This window comes from Apteryx mantelli, chromosome 22 (assembly GCF_036417845.1).
Source record: "Apteryx mantelli isolate bAptMan1 chromosome 22, bAptMan1.hap1, whole genome shotgun sequence".
Lineage (NCBI taxonomy): Eukaryota > Metazoa > Chordata > Aves > Apterygiformes > Apterygidae > Apteryx > Apteryx mantelli.
Window position 1 is genome coordinate 13891446 of NC_089999.1, and position 13971 is coordinate 13905416.

Sequence of the window (13971 nt, forward strand, 5' to 3'; positions counted from 1 at the left end):
GACACACAGACACAACATTAAAAAAATAGGTTTTGGTTTTAATACTGAATAACTCAACCGAGAAAAAATTACTGCAACCAATCTTACAGATACAAATTTATAGCGGCAACAAAATATCTGTAGTTCAAGTTCTCTGCCAAATCAGGACAGGCAAATACTTTGCTTTTTGTAACCATCTACACTAGCAAAAACTGTACTGTAAGAATAGGTTCTGACCATACCTAAGAGCATACTGGTGAAATATGGCCCAAAAATTTAACCTCTGCTTTTGATTTAGCCAGATTAACTAAAAGAGCTCAAAAATCAATTACTTTTAAATTAGTTGAATACAGTTTTCAAAAGAAATACAGATCTGATGAAAATTAAACTGGTCAAAGACTATAAACGAACAGAAAGTTATTGGAGGGAAATCATTAACCTAGCCATAATCATAATAAGTCTTCAAGTGCAGAGTTTAGCCTTAATTACACCAAGCAATTATAGCAAACAAAATCTCTCCTCTGAAGTTAGCCATTACTTGGAGATGTTCGATATGCAGGCAAAGAAATCTAATGACTTTGGTGAAAGTACAAGTTAAAGACAGAAATGAGGAGAGTTTTAGCTATATTTTCCAACAAATTCCAAACAGCAAACAAATTTGTAACTGTTATGGCTGCGATAGGATTACTGCAATACTGTTAAAAATGTCATTAAAAAAAATAAGTGTAGCTGGACAACAACGTGGGTAAGTAGTTATTATTTCAGGTTGGTTCCTAGTTTAAGCAAATACTATAGAAAAGAATTTCTATTAACTAATAGGTTACTATACAGTGTACAGTATACTATACAGGTATACTAACAGTAACCTATTAGTTAAAAATGAGCATGAGAGGCCAGATCCTCAGCCAGTAAAGCAAATAATCAGATCTAAAAGTGATCAAGCACCAAACAGTACACCTAAATTAAATCGCATAATTAACAGCAAGTCAAAATTTTTCCATCCCTAAGTTCCTGTCATTAACAGTAAGGATGTCACCACTTAACAAACTTCCCCAGAGACTTTCACACTAAATAGGATCTCCCTTATACAAGAAATATTCCTGTACTCTACCATTAAAAGTATAAATAATTATGCATTTCATATATGGATATGTATCTCTGTATATTGATACCATTTAGGGCAATTCTGGTTGATGCAAGGTCGACACAAAAGCCTTAGTTTAACTACTAAGATTCAACCATTCATGGAAAGCCTTATTACATATGGGTCTAGTTAATCCATTTTTCAGTCTGTTTGCAAACTCTTCATGTAGAACATGAAAGACTTCATTGAAGTACACATGCTACAGTGGACTTTTTAGCATGGGAATCGCTAATCTAAAGAAGGCAGGATAATATAACTAGCTATCCATCATGGATGCTATGGATTAAAAACAAACAAACAAAACAACAAAAAAACCCTGTTCCCTGTCATTATGCACGAGGAGAAGCTAAAGCTTGCTTCATTATAAATAAAGTGCTCTGGAGACCCACCATAACGAAAAACATACAAAAATTTACAACTAAACTAGCAAAGTCACAGAATTAGTAATGTGACACGGAGAAGTTGAAAGTCAGAAGTAACTCTGGTGACTTTTCAGCTTCTGCAGTCAAAGCTAACAGGAGGAAGATTTCAGTAGCCTTAAAGCATCCTATCCAACCCTGCCACAAATACAACTTCCTCTCATCCACCACGTAATCCAGGGCCAGGCACTACATCAGGTGTTTTGGTCACAGCCATTCAGAAAACACAGAAGAGAAGGCGCAAGCCTAATGGTGGTCTCTGCAAAGATGTAACAGAGGAACTGTCAGACTGGACTTGCTCAATACCAGCGAAGAACAAACCCTTCTAAGAGGTGCAGGATAGTCACAAGTGGCAATATGAACTGCTGCCTTTTTAAAATCTTCTTACAGGCCTCTCCTGTAAAACTTCCAATGTAGGAGACATTTAGAAAAAGATCTCTAGAAGCTAAACTCTAAGACACAGAACTTCACCACTAATCAATGCTTCAGAGCTTCTACAAAAGCCTTGATTTGTCTAGCACAGCCTGTGAACTAATCATCTGGCATGCAGAACATTTATCCCTTACCTCCATGGCTTCTTGTGCTATATCTGGCATGCTGGATTGTGGAACAAGTTGTACGAGGCCTGTAATTAATTCAGCGGTGCTACCTTGCGTCTCAGGCCCTTGCTTCCTTGGATTCTAAATAGTAAAAAGGAAAGCAAGTTTAAAAAGTAGAACTTCTTAATAACTGGCCATGCCATTGACCACTAAAGCAGCTGTGCTATCAGTATTCCTGTAATTAAACAAGGTGGATTTCTGCATCTTTAACAGAGTACCTAGTTTCTTCTTAAGCTATGATGACCCTTCCTTGCGTATCATATCCTTGACCAATTAAAATACTTTTAAATTAAACAATAAACAAACTAGACAAAACGAAAATGTTTAGTGCTGACTGATTAGATCTTAGTACTACCCAATGCAACACTGCATATCACATGCTCTCCACACATACACATTTGTCAGATTTGGTAGACGTTTAGTTTACATCTGCTGCTCCACATTAGAGTTGAAAGACAGATTTGTAAAGCCCCAGAAGAATATTTATGAAGAACAGAACATTCATTTCAGCATGAATTCAAGACAACATTACACTTGTTAAATTATAGCTCCCTTTTCACATAACCCCAATGAATCTTTATCCTTTTTTTTTTTTTTTTTTTTTTTTTTAAGTACGGTTGCCTAATCTTTCCTTTATTCAACATTATCGAAGATATTAACACAAGTTTAGGGAGAAACTAATAAAGATTTAAGAGAGCATCAGTCTTTCTACTCATGAAACTGTTACCCAAATCTTTTTTTTTTCCTCATCTTAGGTTTCTTCTTGTTCTACTCCCCTCTCCCTTTTTTTCCCTCCTTCAGAGTTATGGAGCTTTATACTCCTTTTTATTGGCTGTTCTGGGTCTCTAGATTTCCTTTTTTTGCCTTTTTCCTTCTACAGTATGGAACCATTATAACTGGAGAAAAGAATAAGAAGGGAAGTATTCTACAGGCCAGGTTTACCTTTTTATTTGTTTATAGTTTTATTTTGGTACTTCTACAAAGTGAAGTTTAAGGTCTTTACTGTTTGAGTATCAAAGTTAACAAAAGTTTAAAAAGTTTTAAAGCATTTTCACAAATAAATTTTACTATTTGAATTAATAATATGATATACTTACACACAGCAAAAGCTTTGGATCGGCATGGATCAGTTTTACCAAGGATAACAGCAAGAACTTGTAGCTTCTGGTTTCCAAATCTGTAGGTTTTTCTTTAAATTTAAGGCTTGTCATTTTCTCTTTAAATGTAAGACTCTAACAGGAGGAAAAAAATCACAGTAATTGTCAATGAGGTATTCTATGTTGTGAGTTATAATTAAACATTTTAGGAACTGTATTACTTATATAATCCATAAAAAATTTAAAAAGAGGTATATTAAATTCACTCAAGTAAAATCACACAGCCTTCTACTTAAAAATCCCCTTTTAAAAATGCATATGCTATCATTTTGTTATGTCTTTAAAGTTTACTTGAGAAATGCTTTAGTCAGTGAGCTGCATGTGGAAGATTTTGTGCAAGACAAATTGTGGCAAAATAAAAATAGATAAAAGCACTAGTAAGAATTTACAGGGATTTTCTCTAGCCGCTTAGAAATAAGTAAAAACAAATGGTTCCAAGTAAGCTGGAATACATGAGCAGGAATTTCTCAAAGGCAAAACATTCTCTTTATTTTCTGCCAAAATCACGGTCGGAACGACAGTATTTTCATCCACACGACCTCTGAGAAGTGCACCTTCCAGCTTTCACAAGATACTGCCATTAATACAATACACAGTGCACCACAAATAGAAGAGTTAGCTTCATTTGAAAACGTAGTCGATTACTCCTGCACCATTCAGCCTCCTCATCTGGAATGGAGGACATTTTAAGGTATGTATTTAGAGTTCACATAAGGTATTCTGAATTGATCCAATGTGAAAAAGTGTGAACTGGATCGTATTCTACCACCGCTGTTCACACAGTGGGATCCAGCCACCAGTATTACCAACACATTTAACGAAGAGCTGCGTGCAGCGTTGGCTGAGCAATAAGCACACGTGGATGCTGCCCGATAGGAGGGCTTCAAAAATTTTTATGCTTCAGTCCTACGGCGTGCACAGCCTGCCGAAGCGAACAGCCCTGCCGCACGGCATTCAGCTGCGCTTTCACCTCAGCAAAAAGATACTGGATGTTTGCTAATGTCTGTGATGAGAAAGACTTTTTTTTTTTTTTAAACACATATAACATGAGCTTGCATTAATTGGTCCCCAGTATACCCTAAGACAGAAGATTTCAACTCCCTCCATTAAGTTCAGACAATTTATATATTCATTAACTTTATCCTATACCACCAGGGATTAAGTTATTATTTTTGCTTACTGCTACCAAAATAGTTAAGAGACAGTAACCTTGACAAAAAAAATTCTGCTGTGGATATTCAACACAAGACAGAATACAACTTTCTTTAGAAACTCAGTTTTTTAAACTATTATCTAATTTATTATTTGAGAAGATCTCAACTGAACAGTAACATGAACTTGTTTTTCATTTTCAATTTACAAACGTACAAGTTTTGAACAAAAAAATAAACTAGCTTGAAATCATCCTCAGGGTAACTGAAGTATAAATATGACATTGTATAATTAAATTTTACAAGAAATGCTACAACCTCATACTATTTTGCTAGAAAAGTTACAGGATGAAAATATACAGAATAAAGTCTATCACTTAACAAGCATCTGATCAAGAAATTGGTGCCACACCGGCAGAGAGAACTAATTCTGTGCAAAATCTTAGTTTTATGCAGTTAAGGGAATTCTGAAAACAGCCACAGGGCAAAAAAAAGCTGATTAGTTTGATTGCGTGAAGTAAATAAATTGCTTCACAGAAACTAAAGACTAGCAAAAAACAAAGACAGAGACACGACTGCTCTCTGCAAATACATCAAGGGGATAAACACTGGTTTGAAGATAACACACAACACTGGCACCAGAACAAGGGGGATAAGTTGGACATATATACGTTTAGGCTGGAAATTAGAAAACAATTCTAACCATCAGAGCACGGAGATTCTGGAAGAGCATCATGATGGAGACGTAGGGGGCAGAAAGAAGAGAACCAACAAAAAGCCTTTACTCCTAAGACGGAGCTCAGTTGGTTTGTGAAAGGGATCACGCTGCAATTGCCAACAGCGGCCCTGGACACACAGACCCAGAGGTCTCTTCCAGGCCCATATTCTTAGCTAAAACATGCTACCTGTTGTATCCGAGATGAAGCGTTGTGACTGCAGTGGTAACTATGCACAGAAAAGTCAGAGCAACGAAAGGCTTTTCTGCGGTAGTTACAAGGGGTCATACTTACAGCAACAGAGGCCCACTGCCATGCAAAACAGTGACTGGGTGGCATCTGACCATGAGAGCGACAGCAGCCATTAAGAACAGAAAATAAGAAGCAGAAGACAAAGCACCACCAATCAATGTCAGAGTTGCCATTACAACACCCCTGCTATTTTCTCAACAGATGAATACATACACGTAAAAAGCAAGTTAAACATGATGTAGCTTTCAACTAAGGATATTTTACTCATGTTCTTTCATATGAGAAGCCCAACAGGAATATTTTCATGTACTGTTGTTGGCCTTCTTCTAAATTAAATATCCATCACATTTGGAAACTACAGTTCAGAAAACCAGCAAGTTAACTGGACGCATCAAAAGTCCTACATGGAAAGTTCAGAAGAAAGGCAACACAGCTGCATATGAACTTACTAAAAAAAAGCATCTGGATGAACTAGAAACTTGAATTTACCCAAGATTTCTTCTAAGAAGATCAAGACTATTGACTTTATTTCATAATGCTTGAAAAATCTTTATTATTTTGTTGCTGCCACCAAGGCCAAACAGTCAACTTGCTCAATGGAAAGCAAGCAGGACAAAAAAAAACAACAAAAAAAAGAAATAATCATGCCAATCATGGTAAAAGCACCGCAGTTATGAAAACCTAGCATACAAAAGTATGATTTTTTTTTTCAGGTTCAACAAAAATTGATGTATTACCTAGCTATTTATACACCAAGAAAGCTTAAAATGGACGACTAGCCACAGAGGAGAGTTACAGAAGGAATACTTCTATGTTGCCCCTTTAAAAGCAGCATGAAAACTAAGAAACATATTAACTGCCTATGAACAGTTAGTCAATATACCAAAAACTGCAAGTTTACAGAGCATGTATGGCTCTCTGTTGCTTTTTGGATTGCAGTGTTTTCCCCCCTCTAGTTTCCAGTCTAAAGTTAATGAATAAAGAATCAGGAATGGAATGGAGACACAGAAAAAGCAACAAATTTGTGTTTTAACAGCTTCTGTACATATCTTACCGGTGTCATGCGAATTGCTGGATGTGCCCCACAGCCTTGAATAGCTTTATGAAGTGTCTCACTGAACATGCTGCGAAGCTCCATGGAATGACAGTACACAGCATCAATCTTGGGCCACCAGTCCAATGCAGACTAGAATTAAAAGGCAGTAACGCTCAAGCAGTAAACTGGATATACATGGGTGACATTATGATTTATTTTTAAATCTGTAACAGTTATAAAAGCTATAATATAATTAACTACCTCCAAGAATAGAAGTAGTTGACATAATATTGCAGTTCTGTTAATTTTTCATTCTAGCCACAAAATTGGTAATATTTAGATGAGTTATAACAAAAGCAATACTTCCAAGTTAGCTGCTTACTATATCACATCTCTTTATGAACAACCACAAACTCTGAAACCATGACTACAGGAAACCATGGCAGACTTTAGGATACAGAAAGCTAATAAGCAATATTTCAAAATGAACATTTAATATATACTCAATTCCTTGTGATACACTGAACAAAACAGAATTTTGATATTGTAAATGCTTAATAATCTCTGAAATACTGTATAACACAACATATTAAATATAATAAAGCATAGCACTTATTTTGAAAATATACCAAAAAATAGCAACAGAATTATACTTACAATAACTTCACTATTTCTGCTCCAGATACACCATCATATCTTAGAGTAGCATGTTCCCCCCTATTTGTCAAAATGCCTAATACTTTTTTAATGTAGTATTCTCACTACCATGTTGGGATAAATGAAATACAAGAGGTAATGTAAATTAAGTAAGGCTGGTTGCTCAGCACTGAGGAAGCCAAACCTCACTGACCAATTCTATGTTCACAGTGATCAGGAAAATATTTCTGAACAGTATAAAGTCGTATTTCAGTGATACAAGAAACCAGAATAACAAATTCAAGATGAACAGTTGCACAAACTCTCAAATTTTGGCGTTCAGCATTTACTACTATTTTACACTACTTGAAATCATGCTGGATCAAATCTCTGGACAAAACCATAAAGCCAACTCTTCCCCTCAGTTTCCATGTCAATATACTAGAAGAAGTAGCAGAAGATGATATAACTATGTGTGACTTGATATTGTGCAAGCTTTTCATGTAGCAGTAAAGCAGCACATATAAAACCAAAAAGCAAAAAAATTTTTTGTTATCCTATATTATAGAGTACTTAAATATATTTGTACTGAAATTTTATACTGGAATACAAGTTCTCAGACTGGTAATCTAACTGGAAGACAGAGTGAACAAAAATTTGAATGTCCTTCTTAGTTGTTACTTTTTGTTTTGTTACAACTCTTGCTGCATGGATACAGGCAACAAGATTTGGTCTACTATTTAAATTCTATTTACTAACCAGATATTGATCTGAAGAGAAGCCAAGACTTCTTAAACACTTTCAGAACTTACATTTGTGATTATTCGGTGGAGCGAATTTACCAGTACATAATGAAACGTTGATGGAGAATTCTGTGCCAAGCAGATCTACAACAAAAATAATGCATAAAAGCAATTCAGGAACACACTTTTCTTTGACATCTCTCATATCACACTGAATAACGTATTGGAGCCTTTTTATTAAATTGACAAAATTGTCAAATATAAACATTAGAATGTCTAACCAGCTAAGAACAGATTTATAAAAACATGCAGAGAGTTATTACTAAGGAATATTTACAAGGTTGAAATTATTTATAAACCTCCAGCTGCTGTTGGCATATCTTTGATAAGTCACAGGCCATCAACAGTACGTGGAAAAAATGACTTACCAGCAAGTAGCGTTCTCACCTTAAAGTGTTGGTTGTTGCGAGGGTTTATGCGGAAGCAGGAAACTAGGCAGTCAATCATAAGGTCTACATCTGCATTCTGATTGCCTCTTGAGAAAGGTTTGCTTGGATTAAACAGCAAATTCTATATATAAAATAATCAGATACAAAGATTATTCTTGTCTACTTTCAATACATCACTCGAGGAAAAAAAGGAGAAAGAAGCTGCTCTTAAAGTTACAGTTTTTAACTATCTAACAATATTTAGTACTTAAAACTAAAATACTCAATTGACATTCTTTTTAACTCTAACTAAATAAAGCAATCACTACTTCTAAAAAAAACTTTTTGATATAAGTTTGTATTTTAATGTGCAGTTAAAAAAAATTACCCAGTGCCATTTCAGTCATGAAATGCTGAGTGAAGAACAGAATGCAGAACTTCAGGAGAAAAAGCAGGGCATAAGCAAAAATAGTAAGGGAGTGAAACAGGGAATGAAACAACTGAGTTTATTTTCTGCTGAAATTAAGAAAAAAACAAAAATTTCCACTGAAAAAACACTACGATATTCAATTAAGGAGAAATACAATTTTTTCATCATTTTAAAATTCAATTGTAGTTAGGAAACTAAGATTTTTTTTTACCTTAAGATCTACTACCATGGACTGCACTAGTAGGAAAATGACAGAATTATCTTCCCAGTTGATGTAGGTAGATGCTTTGCACAGTTTAACACAAGCAATAGCAGCACTTTCAGTCAGCTGTCTGCTTCCACTGTGGCCTGCAAGGGCTTTCCTGAGATTGTCCAGGAACAGTTTCTGCAGAATTCAAATCAAGAATAGTTATAACCAGAGGTTTGGTAATCTACGGTCAGGGTTAGATCCTTAAGTATTAAAACAAAACTGCGCTTTCTGACCAGAAGTCAGGGATATTGGGGTGGCAAAAAGCAACTTGAGTTCACGTATCATTTTGGAGAAACGTTATATTTATTAGATATTCATTCTGGACCTGCTAGGGCAATCTGGATGCCACAAAAACAGATGATTGTTTACGCTTTAACATAATGTTTGCGGCCACATTGAATTCTGTACCTGCTGCAGGTACTGCAGCTATGGAACACAGCACAAACATTGCAGAACCGTAGAATGGTACAATACAGCCAGCTAGAAGCCATGCTAAATTTGCTGCCGGAGGAGGCAGCAGAAGCACAACACTGGGATTCAAATCTCCAGGGAACGGTACAAGTCCTGAAACAACATTTGTTTGGGACATACAGCCTGTATGAATCACTGACAGTGAAAGAACATAGGTTAGGTTAGAACTTAAAAATGATGCAGAAATTTACATATGGAAATATAATATGCTTTTTAGGTAGAAAAAGACATAACGAAATATACTTTAAATACAGAATAAGCCAAGATAAGCATCCTTTAAAATTCAAATATGTATCAGAATTCAGATATTTTTCTTCTCTTACCTTGTTCATTTTAGTTTCTTCTACCACATCCTTTGCTATATCTTGGATTATCTCCGGACACAGGACTAGGAGTATGATTTGCAGTGGCCAGACTGCTGCTTTACGTTTTGTGCTTTCAGCAAAACCATCCACTAAGTCAAACAACTTCTCTGCACAATCTGCATAAAACATAACCAAGTTCAGTACCAATTTTAATTGTGAAGAAGTGAAGAATAAGTATGAAAGAGCAGCGGGATAGCTCCTCCTAAACAGAAGAAGGTTCTGTTTTGCATATTATTGACACACTACTGGGAATAAAATGGGCTATAACCCAGTTAGAGCCATGATTTATCGGGGGGGGGGGGGGAAGTATCATCTCTTTTTGACTAGAGACAAATACAGGTGACTCTCTTTAAACCAATTTTTTAAACACATATTACACATATTTAAGAGTTAGCATCTTTTGAGTTGTATTTACTTGATTCGTGAACCACAAATGAAACTCTTCAAAAGTTGAGTCAGGAGAGAAAAGAGATTTCAGTATGTCCCTGCCTGCCCAGGCAAAGGTTGACAGAAATATGTTTCTTATTATGTAGGCTGCACAAGAAGCAAGGAGGACACAAAAAGCAAGTGAATGTGGGGTTGTTTTAGGGAAAAATCCACACTACTTTTAAAGGGAGGGGCGGGGGGGGGAAACCAAACTAACTTTTGAACAGTAAGTCATTTGTTATGCCTTACCAGCCATATCAGTCTGTGGTGTTTGATACAGCTTTGTGAATTCATCGGGATAGTTTTCCACCCAGTTCCAAAATGCCTGCAGATAACACAACAAACCTTTACATTCCACAGCTTAGAAAAAAGTATTTTCCACATCATGTGTTTCAATGAAGAGAGATCCCGCTCCTACTTCTAATTACTCAATGTTTATTGCAAAACATATATGCATTGAAGGGATCCACCACCATGTATTTTACACAAAACAATTGAATTACAGCAATTCCAGAATTAAAGGTAACCTGTAAAAAAGCAATGAAGCAGAAGATAAATAATAAAATACTTGCCTTTTCAAGACTGTTGATAACAGCTAACTGAGCTACTTTCTTTAGGGCTTTAAACTTGAATACTGTCTCTGCAAAGGTAAAACATTTCTGTATTTGAAAGAGAAACTTGGTTCTAAAAAGCAACACAGAACATTTATAGAAGATGTCTGAAGTGCAAAGCAACTTTTACACCAATACCTTTATGCTATGAAATTTAAAAAATAGTTTGACAAACATATATATGAATATCTGGAGTAAAATACAGCAATAAAAAGATATATATATCAATACCATTGTGTCATCTTTAGCCATATTTAGAGATAAATATTTCAGTACACAAGTTCACACCATACCTTGCAAGAGTCGTTTTAGTTTTGAACAGTCCACACTGATGTACTGTAAAAGTTCAATATCATGAACATCAGCATTATCTTCTGAACATACAGTCAGTTCCTGTAATCTAAAAATACACAAAGTAAACTAACTTCTCAGAGAGATGATGTCAGATCAGTATGATAGGTATAATTCTAAACATCTGAATATCAGAGGAATATTATATGATCTCCACATATAACAACATATGATCTTCTCATATGAACATCTCCAGGTTTAGAAATGAAAGACAGACCCTGCATGATTAAGAGCTATTATTACAATATTTTTATTCCATCCTCACCTTGAAAATGAATCTAGAGACAACAATGATGAATCTAACAAGAGACCAATACCATCTGATGATACTCTGTTTACACCAAGATTCGCCTAAATCCTTCTGTTATTTACCATATTGTAACAGTAATCAATGTCACCTTTCCATCTAAATATTAAACTCATGGAATCACGACACCTTTCGACTACTGTCCCTTAACAGCATGTCTTGCCCCATGCTAATTTCTCAAGAGCAAAGCAATGACTGATGGTACTTAATACTGTTGCGAGCTACTATCACTCTCTGTAAGCTAAAGCTGCTCACGTTTTCCTGCCCTAAAGAAACAGAATTAACTTTAATCATACCATTATAAGCACTATGGTACATTTTCACACTTTTATATTAAATAATTTACTAAGCATCTCATCAGATCCTTAGCCACTAATAACTAAACCACATGTTCTCACAAACTAAGATTGCCGTGACTTGTTCCAAAGCTACAGATGTGTACTTGACATGGAATGCGATTTCTAGTACTACACACAAAAGCTGCTCTTCATTTCTTCAACGCCGGGGAAACTTAACAGCCCACGCTGGGAATGGGAAGGTCCCCACTGCTGTGCTTTTCGTGCCAAAAATCCCCCAGCTGCTGTACAAGGCCTAGAAATATGCCTAAACAGGAAGCACAGGTCAAAAGATCAGCAATGCTAACTGTCGGCAAGCTGACCCCTGTGGAGATTAGCAACAATTGGTCAAACATTTAACTATTTCTGTACAAGCCGTCTTAAAGTAGAAAACGGGATGGGGGGGTGGGGGGAGTGTTCCAGCTCAAAATGATGGTAAAAGAAGGGTTTTGTAGCTTGAGAACTAGACTATACTATAGACATATGAATAAGTATAAATTCAAGGACTAGATTCAAAGACTGTCAAAAAAGTTCAACTGAAAACTACTTCCTATAAAAGGTGCAAAAGAAATTGTTTCTTTTTTCATAAGCAACTAAATATTATCAATTTATTGAGTAAAACTTAGTCCTCCATGATAGATGCCAAGTCTATGTTCTTGAAACAGAAGTTATTAAAAAGCTCTTTAAATGTTTTTGAAATACGTAAAATTGAATAATTTCGTCTGATTTCTAAAATGCATATATTTTCCAAAAATGTTGGAATGGAAGCATATTCACATTATAAGGAGTACGTAAATCCTTGTTTCAACTAAATTGGCACATTCATGGCTATTTGATCATACAAAGTTGTGCAAGATTCAGTTCTAAAGAATCAGGAATGATGTTAGCTGTAACCATGTGCAATAAGAGGTAGGTCACTTCAAGCAACTTTTTGAAAAGTATTTCAGTAATAAAAAGCGTAATATACAACTCTAGTGGACTGACAAACACTGAAGCATTGGAACAACCTGGAACAGGGGAAAAAGAGCAAAGAATAGATGGTAACACCAGGCCTGTCTCTCAATAGTGTACAAGACAAAGTTATTTTTATGGTGTGATGCAAAACTCAGCAGTTGGAAGACAAATGATTTTTTTCCAAAGACTAATGAAGAGTGCTTGAATCCAGCTGTTTTGTCCCCCTCAGGCATAAGACAGACTTAACGTAACAGCCTGCAAGCAGAAAAAATTAGGAAGGAAAACAGTCTTTGGGGATCCGGCAGAGCTGTAGACGATTAGAAATTTTACATTCTAAATCCACATATAAACGGATATAAGTCATTAGTTTCAGCACCCTTTTTTCTCCAAAACACCTTGCACCCACAAGAACTCATTCCACTTTGAGATACAGCAGTATACTTCTGAGTTATCATTAGTTTCACTCTACAATAGCATTTGACCTACACTTATAAGAGCAGATCAAAAAAACCAATGCAATATATATATACAGCACACAGAAAATATGCTGACAGGAATCTAGAATGGATACAAGAGATACATTTTATAACCTGATATTTAAGCAAAAATTTGAAAGGCAGAAAGAGTTTCAGTTAAGAACTATCTGTTGAAATACCTTTTAAATAGTCAACATTTCTCAGATGCAACAGGGTACAACTCATGCAGATGTTCTAGACCCCAGTATTTGTTCGGTTTTCTAATATACTGGCCAAGCGAAGCTACTAGCGTACCTACCTGGTGGAAATGCGGCTGAACACAGCATTAAAATTATTGCAGCTAAGAGAAAAAAGAACCCCAGAGGCCGAATTGCGTAGTTCAGCTGCATGCTGGTTCCCTTCACGGTAAGTGTGGATGAAGTGGCAGATTTCTGGCAGCAACTGTTTTACCAGCATAGTCTCATCTAGTCGCATGGTATCCTTCGGTTGCTGAAAATAAACATTCAATATTTCATGAAATTTCGTTTTGTAGGTTTAGAGGCAAAAAATGGAGTGTCTAGCCACTAGTATCCCAGGACCTGAATCTAAACTTCTAATTCTGCCTGCAGGTTACCACTGACCATGGTGTAAGCAGTCTCCATAGAAAAGGTTTCTTTTCATTTTGACAATAACCGGTATTCACACAATTTTACATTTTCAGGTTAGTCTCCAAAATATGTAGGACACTAAACTGAC

General features: G+C 35.8%; 1 protein-coding gene across 2 annotated transcripts in view; it reads right to left on the reverse strand.

The window, feature by feature from the left end:
• Window positions 1-13971, reverse strand: part of NF1 (neurofibromin 1) — a 111429-nt gene that overhangs the window by 82075 nt on the left and 15383 nt on the right. For both annotated transcript variants that reach the window (XM_067309670.1, XM_067309669.1), the window contains exons 4-14: window positions 13535-13725; window positions 11107-11213; window positions 10775-10842; window positions 10452-10527; window positions 9735-9892; window positions 8902-9075; window positions 8280-8402; window positions 7902-7976; window positions 6472-6603; window positions 3239-3373; window positions 2109-2222 (exon numbers count right to left, since the gene is read on the reverse strand). In XM_067309670.1, coding sequence (XP_067165771.1) covers window positions 2109-2222; window positions 3239-3373; window positions 6472-6603; window positions 7902-7976; window positions 8280-8402; window positions 8902-9075; window positions 9735-9892; window positions 10452-10527; window positions 10775-10842; window positions 11107-11213; window positions 13535-13725 — 1353 coding nt within the window. The remainder of the gene's footprint in view (window positions 1-2108; window positions 2223-3238; window positions 3374-6471; window positions 6604-7901; window positions 7977-8279; window positions 8403-8901; window positions 9076-9734; window positions 9893-10451; window positions 10528-10774; window positions 10843-11106; window positions 11214-13534; window positions 13726-13971) is intronic.